General features: G+C 50.4%; 1 protein-coding gene across 4 annotated transcripts; it reads right to left on the reverse strand.

Annotated features, from left to right (window-relative positions):
• Positions 1-6,217: 6,217 nt before the first annotated feature.
• LOC113912218 (leukocyte immunoglobulin-like receptor subfamily A member 6) lies at positions 6,218-13,914 on the reverse strand. Of its 4 annotated transcripts, none has more exons than XR_004819742.1 (9): positions 13,706-13,913; positions 13,514-13,549; positions 13,055-13,339; positions 12,607-12,909; positions 12,083-12,379; positions 11,571-11,873; positions 10,871-11,024; positions 8,723-8,773; positions 8,501-8,579 (listed from the first exon to the last, which is right to left on the reverse strand). XR_004819742.1 is itself a non-coding variant. In XM_035725041.1 (8 exons), exons 1-8 carry the CDS (start codon positions 13,821-13,823, stop codon positions 8,443-8,445), a joined length of 1,530 nt encoding a protein of 509 aa, XP_035580934.1. In that variant the 5' UTR covers positions 13,824-13,913; the 3' UTR covers positions 6,218-8,442. The 4 variants fall into 4 exon arrangements, 2 of the variants coding, with proteins under 2 accessions (XP_035580934.1, XP_035580935.1); XR_004819741.1 differs by having other exon boundaries at positions 10,871-11,027; positions 13,706-13,912; XM_035725041.1 differs by lacking the exon at positions 10,871-11,024 and having other exon boundaries at positions 6,218-8,579.
• Positions 13,915-14,164: the final 250 nt, after the last annotated feature.

The raw sequence follows: 14,164 nt of genomic DNA on the forward strand, positions 1-14,164 counted from the left end.
ATTGAACTATTCCTGGCTCATCCTCTGCCAGCATGACCTTGGGAGGTAATGTCCTTGCTCTGAGCCTCAGTTCCCATCTGCTGCATGTCGTCCTGAACTCACCCCCCCTTGTGATTGTGGGGATTGGGTGTCGAGGTCACGGGAGGGATGGGGAGCTGTGAGTTTCCAGACCAGCGAGGATGAGCATGGGCTGAGGGTCCTGTTGCGCTGACGGTGTCCTGGGGCCCGACTGTGCAGTCAGGTGGCTGGTTCGTGTGCCCACCGGAAACCTTGTCTGCTCAGAATACCAGGACTGCCACTCACAGTACGTCTGAAATATGCAGCCACAGACACACGCAAGGAAACGGGAAATGAAATTTCCAGATGCAGGTGGAACCCCAGCAGGGAACAGAGAACTAAGCTGAGTCTCCACTGGTGCCTGGGACCTCGGAGGGCTCATCGGGAGGACGTTTCCACCAGTGTGGACACAGAGGGCTTTCCCACGGTCCTCCCACTGCAGAGGGGTCAGGGCTCCAAGAGAAGGTCGGGCTGCATCCTCAGGAGAGACAAGAAGGGCTTAGGGGTTGGGTCCCTTAACCACCAGATGTAGCTGCCTCTCCCAGGACTGGAGTCATACACTCACACAAGGAAATGAAAAGGGTTTCCCTGCAACTTGCTGTAGACAGAGAATGGGAGAGAAGGCATTTGCAGAACTGCACGTTTTCAGGTAGTCGACTATTTTCACTCTCAGCGAGCAGATGCCAAGTGTTATAGTTCAGTTAGAACAGGAACCCAGGGGGCACCTGTGTGTCTCAGTCCCTAAGGTTCTGACTCTCGATTTCAATTTCGGCTCAGGTCATGATCTCAGGGTCGTGGGATCTAGCTCTGGGTCAAGCCTGACATCAAGCTCTGTGCGTAGCCCGGAGTCTGTTTGTCCCTCTCTCTCAGCTCCTGCTCTACTCTCTTTCTCTCTCATATACATAAATAAAATCTTAAAATAAAAAAAAAGAACGAAAAGGAACCCAGGTGTGAACAGGAACCCAGGATCGAGAAGGTGAGGTGCAGCATGAAGGACAAATGGCAAAAATGTAAGTGTTGGAAAATATCAGAGACAGACACAGCACATATACACACATATATAGGAACAGTCACAGTCCAGGTGACCTGTGACTAGAATCTAGTCCTACCTCAAGGGAGACGGTAATGCACACCCGTTCAGAAAAATGTAAACACACACATTAAATCGGTGTGCAATGATCTAAAACGAAAAATGACATGACTTCCAAAGTGCTTGGTGTAATTAAATGAAACAATATTGTTTCCACCTTATTGAGGTATAAATGACAAACAGAAATTGGACATATTTCAGGTACATAACTGGATGTTTTGATATATGTATGTTTGTGGAGTGATCACCACAGTCAAGCTAATTAATGTACCCAGCACCTCATGCAGGGAGCATTTGTGTATGTGTGTGTGCATGTTTGCGTGTGGTAGGAACACTGAAGACCTACCCTCTAAGCCAATTTGCAGCATACGATAGGTTCCAGTCAGCTCCAGTCACATTGCTGTGCAGTAGATCTCCAGAACTTACTCGTCTGCATGACTGAGACTTGATACCCCTTGACCAACATCTCCCCATGCCCCCCTTTGCCCGGCCCCGGAAACTAATACTCCACTGGGTGTCTAGGAGTTTGCTGTTTGGGATTTCACACATCAGTGAGATCGCCCTGTACTTGCCCTGCTGTGTCTTGCGTATGTCACTTCCCGTAAACGTCCTCCGGGTTCACCCAGGTTGTCGCAAATGACAGGATTTCCTTTTTCAAGGTGGAGTAGTACTCCTTTCAGATAAATACCCTATTTTCTTTATCCATTCATCTGGAGACAGACATTTAGGTTGTTCTCATATCTTGGCTGTTGTGGTTAATGTTGCAATGAACATGGGGGTGCAGATGTCTCTTTGAGATCCCGATTTCATCTACTGTGGACATAGACTCAGGAGTGGGATTGCTGGATCCTGTGGATCCCAGGGTTGCTTTCTTTCTAACTGTTTAAGGAAACTCCATTCTGATCTTCCACAGTGGCTGCCCCAATTTACATCCCCAGCAGTCGTGCACAAAGGGTCCATTTTCTCCACACTGTTGCCAAGGCTTGTTACACCTTGTTGTTTGGAGAAGAGCTCTTGTATCAGGTGGGAGCTGGTGTCTCACTGAGGTTTTGATTTGTATTTCCCTGAAGCTGAGTGATGCTGAGCACCATTTCATACACATACCAGCCCTCTGGATGTCTTCTTCTGAGAAATGCCTGTTCAGGTCCTCTGCCCATTTTCATTTGGGTTATTCTTAGTATGAGCAGTCTTATTGCACTGAGTTCTGTGAGCTTCTTATAGATTTGAAAAGTATCCCCTATGAGATGCGTGGTTTGCAAGGATTTTCTCCCATTCTGTAAGTTGCCTTTTCACCCTGTTGATGATTCCTTGGCCAAGCAGAAGGTGTTCGGTTTGACACTCCCACTTGTCTACTTTTGCCTTTGTTGCCCATGTTTTTGGGATCATATTCAAAAAATCATTGCCCACATTGATGTCAAGAAGCTTTCCCCGTATGTCTTCTTTCAGTAGTTTTACGGTCTCAGGTCTTACGTTTCCGTCTTCAGTCCACGTGCATTGATTTTTGTGATATGGTGTGAGGTAAGGGTCCAATCTCAATCTTCTGCATGTGGACGTTTCGTTTTCCCAACACCATTTATCGAAGAGACTGTCCTTTGTCGTTTGTGTTCCTGGCCCCTGGTGGAAGATGAGTTCACCGAGGTCTTTGAGAAATTTATTTTGGAATTGTCGTCTCCATTGTTTTCACGGTCAGCTAATGCAGATGTGACTTTTCCTTTGGTAGTGTTGTATTTCCCTGATTGTTGGTGTTTCTTGTAGCTTTGCTTTGGTGTCTTCACAGAAGAGGAAATGGCCACCTCTTCCAGGGTTTATGGAATATTTAAGCACAGGACTGTCGTAGTCAGAAAGTTCTATGAAGGTCATACTAGCTGTTATCCTACATGGAAAGGAGACTTTAAATGAAATTAAGTAAGTCATCAATTAAAATAAACACAATACGTGCCCTCCTTAATACCCATCATTGGGCTAACCCATCCCCCCACCCTCCCACCCCTCTACAACCCTCACTTTGTTTCTAGGAGTCCATGGTCTCTCACGGTTCGTCTCCCCCTCCGATTTCCCCCTTCTTTTTCCTTTCCTTCCCCTAATGTCCTCCGTGCTATTCCTGATGTTCCACAAATAAGTGAAACCATATGATCATTGACTTTCTCTGCTTGAATGATTTCACTGAGCATCATCTCCTCCAGTCCCATCCATGTGGATGTAAAAGTTGGGTATTCATCCTTCCTGATGGCTGAGTAATATTCCATTGTATACATGGACCATATCTTCTTTATCCATTCGTCTGTTGAAGGCCATCTCGCGTCTTTCCACATTTTGGCTATTGCGGACATTGCTGCTATGAACATAGGGGTGCATGTGCTCCTTTTTTTCACTACATCTGTATCTTTGGGGTAAATACCCAGGAGTGCAATTGCTGGGTCCTAGGGTCGCTCTATTTTTTATTTTTTGAGGAACCTCCACACTGTTTTCTGAAGTGGCCGTACCAACTTGCTTTCCCACCAACAGCGTAAGAGGGTTCCTTTTTCTCCACAACCTCTCCAACGTTTGTTGTTTCTTCCTTGTCAATTTTTGCCATTCTAACTGGTGTAAGGTGGTATCTCAATGTGGTTTTCATTTGAATTTCCCTGATGGCTAATGATGATGAATATTTTTTCATGTATCTGTTAGCCATTTGTATGTCTTCTTTGGAGAAGTGTCTGTTCATGTTTTCTGCCCACTTTTTGACTTGATTATTTTTTTTTTTTTGGTGTTGAGTTTGAGAACTCCATGAAAAACTGAAGATGTACTCTATGGTGACTAACATAATTTAAATAAAATAAAATGAACACAATAATTGAAGGCAAACCTTGAGTGTCAGCTGGTCTTCTAAATGATGTATATGGATTGATCACATGAAATTCACACCCCCCTCCTGATTCATATACATGCTTCTACAGGAGAGCAGGGATGCAGACATTACCGTTGCCTCTACTTTCACAGGAGCTGGAGAGGAAGAGTTTCCAGAGGGCTGATCTGGGAAATTGGGGAAGGGTCTACGGGCCCAGCATGATTGTGTGAGTGTGTGTGCACGTGCATGTGCGGGACTGTGGGTGTGTCACAGGAAACTGCCCCAGTCTGGGTGGAGGGAGGCAGAATGGCAGCTGGGGTGGGAGCGTCACATCTGGACTCGCCGGGAACAGCCCTGGGTTCAGCTGGAAGAGCAAGCAGTTGACCCCGGGGATGGCGAGGACCAGGGGTCGTCTCTGGGAAGGGAAGGGGCAGATGCTGAAGGGAAGTTGCAGAGATGGGTGTGTGCGGGGTGACCTGGAGAAGCAGGTGGCCCTGGAGCACAGATCCCCGGGAAGGTGGTGAATGTGGCTGCACGGACCAGCTGTGTCCAGGTGTGGGCTGCAGGGTAGGCTGTGGGGTGGACAGGACAGGGGTGAAGGAGGCTGAGTGGTTTCTGCTGGCTGGTTGGCTGTGAGGTGTAAGAAACAGGGATGGAGGGCAAGCTTCTCTCCTCTCCAGCCAGGCTGCCTGCCTGGAGACCCCAACAGCATCCTCCTCAGAGAAGCAGTGAACAAGGGGTGTGGGAGGGTGTGGGCTGAGGTTGTGCAGTATTCCTCTGCCCCCACGGGGAGGATGGTGGGATCCTCTTCCTGGCCCTGCTGGGCAGCTTTTCATTGTCAGAGCAGTTCCCCTGCTGACCTGCCCCTTCCCACGGGTAGCAGGACCTCTGGCTCCAACATCTCAGGACACACCATCTTGTTCATTCTGCCGCCTCAGAGCAGATGTCGATGCTGGGTATAGCTCTCCACTCAAACCGTAAAGATGCTATGGGGTTCAGAGGAGAGGGGTCCTCCCCAGAGCTCCTGCTTGAGGACAGTGATGCATATGGAAAATGGGCCAGGAGAGCAAGGAGTCTGCAGATCATCTCCCACTCAGGATGCTGGCACCCCAATTTGCATGTAAAGTGTAAGTACAATCAAGAGTGTTGAAGTCTCCTCCTGGTTGTGGAGTTCCCCATTTCTTCCCTATTCAAGAAATAAAACACACACACACACACACACACACACACACACACACACACACACACACATTTTATTCAAGTAGGCTCCTCACCCAACATGGGGCTTGAGCTCAGGACCCCAAGATCAAGACTCACATGTGTTACCCTTTGAATCAGCCCCCTAACCCCCTGTCTGTTGAAGCCATTTTTGTCTTTTGCGTGGTGGTTTGCACATTGAGAATTGTCATGTTTTCTTACAGAGGAAACCCCTTTATCAGGCACTGTCCCTCTTTTTCTGTGATACGATTGTTTGCTGTGAAATACACCTCATCTGATATTCATGTGGCTGTTCAAGCTTTCCTGCATCTTCCCCACTGGAGACTTAGTGCTTTCCCTTCCTGTACTGCAGCTTTTGGAAGTGAGTACTTTCAGTGCCCGTCCATGTGGTGGAGCCCAAGTCCCCGCTCTGATGTCCACCTTGTGATATCATCTGATAAGTAAAGTAAACCGGGAGGGGCATTTCCTCAACTGCATGTTGGCAACAAGACGCATCATGCGTGTTCTCCTCCTGGTTTGTGCTTCTCCATCTCGTTGACAGTATTCCAGAAATAGACGTTGGAGTGGTTAGAGATCCACGATGCAGAGCCTAGTCACCCCCAGATTGTCAATCAAAGATAGTGGGCACGCTTTCTGGAAGCTATCGAAGCAGACATCTGAACGAGACTGAGACACTTCAGCAGGATTCCCCGGCATCAGCTCACCCCTGATGCATGTGCAACATATACTTACTATCTTATGCCCACATTTTGGGAATAATGAACTGATGATCAGAGCAGGGGCAAGGTTCAGATGGAAATAAGTCTGGACAGGTTAGCCAGGCTCACTCTACAGAGCCTTGAATGCGTGACTCAGCAGCAAGGACCATCTCGTGAGAAAGAATTGGAGATCCACGGAGGATTTTCCAAAGCAGAGCAGGACAGTCCATCATGGGTGTGAGAACACCCTCTCTGGGGACAGTGTGGCAGACAGTGTGTGGCTCTGCCCTGTGATTTAGATCTTAGGCTATTGGGAAATTATGCTTTCTGTTAGTGTTTTCAGACAAGAGCTGCTGAGAGAAGACCCCAGTTTTCCTTTTAAGGAACATGGTCAAAAATATGGAAGCAAAAGAGTAAGACATGCGATCTTTGTTTAATTTATGAAATATGAAGTGAAAGGGAAGATGAAAGTACATCCTCTGAAAAACGGGAGATGTGAGAGTTCAAACAGCAGACATATAGACAGATAGCTGGATGGCAGAATAAGAGTTCCTGCCATCATGCCCCAGATCGTCGAAGTGGACAACCCAAATCAGAGATGACCATGCCAGTCTCCGTAGTGGCCCCAGGCCCGCACCGATGATCTCCACCTTGGTTCGGCTTACCGGGAATGACAGGTCCTGACTCATTCGAACCAGTTTTTAATTCCTAACCACACAGCCCATGACACTGAAGTGGCTGTTCAGAGAGCCAGCTTCTTTCCTGGGACGTGGCTCATTGTCTGATCAGACTCAGGTGAGTCTCCGCAGGTAGATAGTGATCCTGTTTGAGGCACCTCAGTGCCATCATGTGCGTAGGTGCTGTGTCAGATCCGAGGTGACGTTGGTTGATGCTCAGGATAGAGTGTACACTATGGCTGTTCCATCCCACTTCAGCCCCCATCTCACTAAGGTGTCTGCAGAATAGGAGCAGGTTACAGAGAGAAACCTGTTCTTTACCAGGAACAACACGTGGACCCCGAGTCGACAGACTAGCATCATGGAGAACACCACCAGTTTCCAGATGATGGTTTCCATCCTGAACAAAACCTTCCACATCACCGTGTTGTTTACCACCTTAGAGATGCCGTGGGATTCTTTCCCTTCCTTTATTTATAGGCTTAAACATAACTTTGCCTCCTTAAATAATATATGCTTCTTTTTTGAACTTATGTATAAAATGGAATAACTCTACACACGTGGTTCTTAAAATTTCCCTTCTTTTTTTTTTCAGTTTAGTTCCAAAGTGATTTATGCGATTGCTTGGTATTTTAATTTGTGCTTCGTTTGGCCATAAGATATTCCATTACATACACTTAACACAAACATTCCTTAATTGTAATTTTATTTGTATGGCTTTGTCTACACAGAGCAACAGCCTTGTCAATATTCTCCTGCAGGTGTCACCGTGCATACGCACACACTTTCCTCTAGGGTGTGGAGTTATAGGCCAGAGCTGTGTCCCTTCCTTTCACCATGGGATTCTGATCTTCTCCTCAAATTGTTTGTAATGTAATGTACTGGCAGTCTAAGTGCACAATATTTTCTACAACATTGGATTTTGCCCTTGTGCTCTCTTGTCTCTCCTGTGCATGCAGGAGGATTTGGGCGTCACAATTTCCCTGAAACTGTGGCATTACATCGAGGTGGTAAATCCCAGGAACTTTAAAATAAAAGGAAGCACATGTGCACGGCGGGTCACCAGTGAGGTGCGCCTGCAGCTAGATCACACTCACTTGTGAAAGATGCTGTATCCATGACCCCGTGACTGGGCACACGGTGCATTCGTGCGGCTCCTTGATGTTGTTCATGATGGGAGTGTTTACACCAAAGAAATGGGCAAATGCCAGGAGTCACAACATTAAAAAAAAACCACATTTATATCTTGGAGTCAGTGTACTACTTCACCACCAGGCTTCACTTCAAACACCCCTGAGCTCCCTCAAACTGATGGTATTTCTGGAAAACTCTACCAGGTGTCATCTCATGAGGATAGAAAACCTCTATGAGTCCAGAGAGGGTTTAGGGAAAGGTTTTGGATTCATGTGTTCCAAAGCGGACCTGATTTTCACCCATCTATTTACTTATGAAACAGATTTTGTGTTTTGGGCTGAAGAGATGGTGGTCCATAGTGCACCTCAGGGAAAGAGGAAATGGAAAGTAAAGGGAAATGTATCGCACGAAGGTGGACCAGAGCTGCTGCTCTAAGAAGGTATGAACGCAACTCCGCTGTGTGGGACGAACCCTCACACCACAGGGATGAGGAAAGACAGGGGGGCAGTCAAGGATGTCCAACAATGGCAGGAGGGAAAGCACCACAGTTCATGGGGGACGAGTCCTGGACTGAGAACAACCCAGACATTTCCTGGCATCTAAATCATGTTTCCCCCTGGATGTTCTCAGCAGACAGATCAGCTAGCATGAGCTGTAGGCTTTCTTCCAGATCCCCTTGGGCACATCAGATTGTTGTCCAAAGGTCTGCCACAGGGAATGGTGTGTTTGCTCCCCTTGTGTTTAGCTCCTGGCTGCATCTGGGGTCCTTGTCTGGGTGTGCTGAGCCTCTAGTAGCAGAATCCCCAGGACCAGCAGGATCAAGGCAGCCACGCCCATGCGGATGAGATTCTCCACCGTGTAATCCCTGTGATCTGAGGCTAAGAATGAGGACAGAGAGGTTGCAGTGGTCAGTGTGAACCCGAATCACCCAGATCCTGGATGTGCACCCAGGACACCCGCCTCCCCCTGACAGGACACCCCCTCTACCCCAGCCCCATCACTGAGACATTCTTCTACTTACCACTGCTGGGGTCTGAATTGTTTTGGGGTGGGCTCAGGGTGTCAGCTGTTCCTGCAGGGAAGATGGAAGCAGATGGAAGGAGCTGGAGACCCCCATCCGGCCAGCCCTCTGCTCTGTGTTCTATCTCCCTCAACCTGTCCCTAGCAGTTTTTGTACAGTTCCTGACCTAGCCCCTCTCTCTACTAGGAGAGTTTGCTCTGCTCTCCTCATTGGATTCCTTCAGCCTCCTTGTTTCCCTGATTTCAGACTTTGCTTCTGAGTCATTCTGGATAGATACTAGCCATGCCCCAGGCGCTCAGGATTGCAGAGAAAAATGGCCTCCAACACAGAAATCATCATGTCCTTGTATGTTCTCTGTTCAGTCTGGGACACAAACCTCCTGTGCTCATGTCCCTGCAGATGAGAGTTCCCACTTATTCAGTAGCTGAGGACCCAGCGTCCATGGATGAGGGGCTGGTGTCAGGGGCTCCTGACGGTCAGGAGCACAGAAGGGCCAAAGTCTGGGGCAGGGTCCCCTTAGCTCCATGTCAACCGGCTCCCATTCTTCAGTTTCTGCATTTTAATCTGTACCTAGAGTATTCATTCTTGGATGTGTTCATTAATTCATTCTTCATATAGTTAGAAATACCTACGGTGCTAGACTCATAGAGAGATAGATGATAGATAGATCGATCGATCGATCTGTATCACATCTACATCAACCAAATTGATCTGTCTCTCCTAAAGATGTTTAGTCATTGGGTCATATGAACACCATTATTCCTTGCTTGCAGTGTGGATCTAGACAGGGAGACCAGTTACAAACATGTGAAAAGCTATGGGATGAAGATGATGGGCATGAGGACCAATGGCTGCAGATACATATACATGGATATAGATGTATATGTGTTTTACGCTCATAGATTATAGGTATGGATTTTCATAACCATGTTTATTTGTAAAATAGCAGATATAATATAAATACATAAGCAGCTGTATATGTACTGATATCTATGGTGTTCTGTCTGGAGAGAGAGAGAGGTACAGTCTGTCTGTCCCTCAACAGGAGGGCACTCGAGTCTGTGGCGCGTGGGGGTGGGCAGGGGACAGGAGGGTCTGGACTCAGGCTTTGGGGAATTGGAGGCAGGTCAGGGACGCGTGCCCAGAAGGAGGAGTCTCCATACTCATCTCACTGTTTGGGGACAAACTCTAGCAATCTGGTGAGGTTTCAAGTAGGGAGAGTTAATCGTTTTATTTCCATTGAAAGGGCAACCTCTGTCCCCACTATATCACAGGCCAGACCTGAGGAAGTCCCTCCGTGTGGATTTCTAACCTCCAGGAAAGGAGAGAGCTGGTGGAATTTACTATGGAGGGAACACACAAACTGGGAAACCATTGACCTCTCTTAACTTAGTTTTCATATGAAAAGAAAATAGCAGAAAAAAATGGAAAAAGAAAATATGGACCAATCCTAATTATAAAAATTCATACAAATGGTCAAGGTAATAGTAGCTTCTACAATTCAGAAAATACGAGTGAACAGTAAATGTTATGCAGTTGGGTTAACACCCAAATGTTTGAAATCAGGAAGCCTTTGTAAAGAGCCTCATATGGTTCAAAATCAAAGAGAAAACATAGTTGTTCAGGAGACGTACATCTTTCAGGAAAAGATCACATTTTAATAAAACCCTAATGATGTAGGAAAATGGGTTGAAATGGATAGGTTCACAGTACTTTCGATATAAAAATAGATTTTTAATGAACTTGCTTTAAACTAAATTTGAGGTATAAATCAAGCTGTTTCCCTGACATGGATCTTGTGGCCATTTTCTCCATCTTTTGAAGTGAGAAACACAGGTGTGCATTTTGGGAACGAGAAAGTGAAATTTCCGTGTGTAATTTTGAGCAGCATATTGAGAAATAGTGGAAAGGAAAAGAGCGTAGTGAGTTCACAGCACACAAGGATACGCCCATACTCATAGCTCTCTTAGGCATAGCGAACTATTATTCAGACAACTGACATATATGGTATTAAAGTAAGGAAGAAGTTCATAGAACAGGCTGCAGATTGACACCGCTTTTATGAAAAAAGTTCAAAGGCTATGAAGTTCATGTAAGTGACGAATCACTGAATTTTATGCAGGAAATAAATAAATAAATGAGACTCACTAAAAATGTGCCAAGACTCGGTAGTGCCCAGAAGTAATTCCCCACGAGGAATGTGTGAATCTGATCTAACCCCGTGCGCACTGGAGAGGGATGACTTGTTTCTGCGTCTGCATCCCTGTCACCTGAGGTCCCTTTGTCATCACGTCTGCAGGTGCTGCTGTAGAAGGTGTGAGAAGCAGGCACAGGGACCCTGGACAAGCGTCCACGCACAGTGCACAGTGGACACTCGCTGCACATGGGCTCACGGTGCAGCATCCCTGGGGACTCCCGTGAGCCGGGCACGGCCCCTCCTCAGTCTCGGGTGTGCACCGAGGGGCAGGGAGGCCCCCAGGTGAGCACAGGGGGCAGCAGAGCGGAGCCTGCAGGCGGGGAGGCTTCTCTCCAGGACAGTGTCCTGTGGGGCTGACACCACAGAGCAGATTCTGATATGGAGGGGGCAGGAGGTGAGTGGGAGGCCTCTGTCTACTCACGATCATTCTCACTCCCCCACCCCTCATGCAGCCCCCGCCTCCTTACCTCTGCTGAGACTGCAGGATAGGGGAACCCCGGTGGAGGCTGTGGATCTTTCCAGTCTCCCCTGGGATGGACCCTCCTCCGTGGAGCCCCTGTGACCCCCGCATTTGCTACTGTGTCGGGCTTTCCTGACACGTGCATCTTGAGCTGACCGAGCTCATACAGGTCAGGGTCAGGGGTCTCTCACCTATGACCAGGAGCTCCAGGGGGTCACTGGGCTGTGACAGCACGTAGGGGGAGGTGCTCACTGAGCCGTAGCACCTGTAGGTCCCCCCGTGGGCTGAGGTCACAGGACTCATGGAGAATTCAGCCTGCTGCTGCCCAGCTCGGTGCTTTGATCTAAGACGCAGCGGGGGATCGGCTGCCCCCTCCTTGGACAGAAGGAAAGTGTCCACAGAGCTCCATGACTGACACAGCAGGGTCACATTCTCTCCTGAGGTCACCGTGGGTCCTGGCTGCACTGAGAGGGAGGGTGTGTCGGGGAGCTGTCCTAGAGAGAGGAAGGGCGGGTGAGGGGCTGTCCAGCCCTCGTTCTGCACTGAGTCTGTCTGTGTCCTCTGGGTCTCTCCCTTCTCTGTCTCTGTCTGTCTCTCTCCCTCCCTGGGGACCCCACACCTCTGGTCCCACCATCACCGCCTGGGGCCCCCCTGGCAGGAGCTGTGCAGGGTCTGGGGTCCTGACTGACCTGTGGCACCTCACCTGCGACCAGGATGTCCAGGGGGTCACTGGGGGCCGACCACTCGGAGGAGAGGTTCTGTCCACCATAGCATGTGTACCGGCCGCCGTGGGAGGGTCTCACAGGGTCCAGGTCGAAGTTCGCCCCAGAGAGCCCAGCGTGGGGCTGCCCGCCAAGGCGCCGGGGAGGGTCACCTGCTCCCTCCTTGGACAGAGCGAATCTGTCGTAGCCAACATCAGAGAGACACTGGAGGGTCAGGCTCTGTCCAGAGGTCACGACAGGGCCCTGCTGGCTCAGGAGGGAGGGCTTGCCCGACACACCTGGGAGAGACCAGCCGTGGATTGCAGGGGCTGATTATTCTCCCCAAACCTCCCTTCTCCCGTCCTGACCCCCGGGCCTCACGGTCCATCACCCTCAGTGTCTCTGACCTGTGAGCCCCTGTTGTCCCCCATTCCACCCTCTCGTCTGGGGCTCCCCTGGGAGCAGAGCCCCCATAACCTGTCTGGTGCCTCAAAACATGGATGGGGCCACAATCAGACTCCCTCACCTGAGACCACCAGCTCCAGGGGGTCACTGGGGAGTGACCACACCTGGGGGGTGTTGCTGTAACAACCATAGCATCTGAATGTCCACCTGAGGCTGGGGGTCACAGGGCCCACAGGGAACAGGGCTCGGGACCCCCCACTGGGGGCTGGCTTGGAGTTCCGGGTCCAGGAGGTCTGGCGTTCTCCTTCCTTCATCAAAATGAACCTGTCGAATCCCACCCACGAGCCACACTGGAGGGTCACGTTCCCTCCTGAGGTCACAACAGGGCTGGGCGTGGCTACGAATCTGGGTTTGCTGTGCAATCCTAGGGGAGGAGAAGGGGACGGTGTTAAATGGGGCTCAGATCCCCCACATCATCCCCAGGGCTGGGCTGTGACAGGGAGACACCTGAGAGCAGACCCCCTTCCTGAGGGCAGAGCCTGGGGCTGGCACCCTGAGTGGGCTCGCACCTGTCACCACCAGCTCCAGGGTGTCACTGAGCTCTGACCAGCCAGTGGGACTGCGATAGGAGCAGAGATATCGTCCTGGTAAATCATCTGTCATGTATCTGATGGAGAACTTGGCCTTGTCCCCGGGCTCCAGTGGCTTCTGTCTGTCCCAGGTCTCTGAGTTTCCCTCTTTTTGTAGGCGGTACTCCTGGGCCTCCAGGCTCCCCTGACACCAGATGGTCACAGGTGTCCTCCAGGGGATCACAGAGCCTGGTTCAGCCCAGATGGTGGGTTTGGGGAGGGTCCCTGGAAGGAAACAGAGGTTGGGCCACAAGACCTCCCCACCCCCAGGTCCCAGCTCTGCCCCCAACCCCCAGACGTCCCCCTCCGTCAGCCCAGAACTGCTGTTCTCCATCCCCTCTGCCTGGTGGGTGACCCCCAGTGAGGAGGTGGGACTGAGACCCCTGGGGACAGACTCACCTGCCTGCACTCGGGTCCTGGGGCCCACACTCAGCCCTGGAAGAGAGTTCCTGTGAGAGGTTTGCCCCGAATCCTGAGCAGAACCCCTCCTCCCGTGAGCCTCCTGAGTCTGGGGTCTCCGACAGCCCAGGGCCTGGCTGTGGGGCGGGTCCCTCCCAGAATAGGGCGTCCCCTCCCCTCCTCAGATCTCACCGAGACAGAGCAGGGCCGTGAGGGCGGGGATCATGGCGTCTCCCGTCTCTGGCTCTAGCAGTGCATAGGGAGGGACCTCGGTGCCCACAGGACGGGCAGACACACAGGGTGTGGTCATGCGGAGGCTGGTCCTGTCCGTCACTGGGTTGTCACGTCAGCAGCCCCACAGGAAGGGGAACAGCCCCTCCCCAGGACTTAGCCTGGCTCTGGTGTCCATGATGGTGCAGCAAGTGGACCCCGAGGCTTCCTGAGATGCCCCATCCAGGTGAGGAGACCAGGGCATGTCCTTCCCTCCAGAGCCTCCCCCACGGGGTCTCCATCCTCAGCGCATCCCTGGGGACCTCACCGTGGACGGAGTCCCCAGAGCCCAGAGATGCTGCAGGGGACGTGGGTTCCTGCTCTGCTGGGGAGCTCATGTCAGCACAGACACACGTGTGACGTCTCTGCTTGGCTCAGGTC

This window comes from Zalophus californianus, chromosome 17 (genome assembly GCF_009762305.2).
Source record: "Zalophus californianus isolate mZalCal1 chromosome 17, mZalCal1.pri.v2, whole genome shotgun sequence".
Classification (NCBI taxonomy): Eukaryota; Metazoa; Chordata; class Mammalia; order Carnivora; family Otariidae; genus Zalophus; species Zalophus californianus.

Excerpts from the sequence above, each read along its gene's own strand:
- LOC113912218 (XM_035725041.1), bottom strand. The coding sequence starts at position 13,823 with ATGACCACACCCTGTGTGTCTGCCCGTCCTGTGGGCACCGAGGTCCCT. Across the intron at positions 13,340-13,513 it reads CAGGACCCGAGTGCAGGCAG|GGACCCTCCCCAAACCCACC; the intron begins GTGAGTCTGTCC and ends GTTTCCTTCCAG. Across the intron at positions 12,910-13,054 it reads CCTGGAGCTGGTGGTGACAG|GATTGCACAGCAAACCCAGA; the intron begins GTGCGAGCCCAC and ends CTCCTCCCCTAG.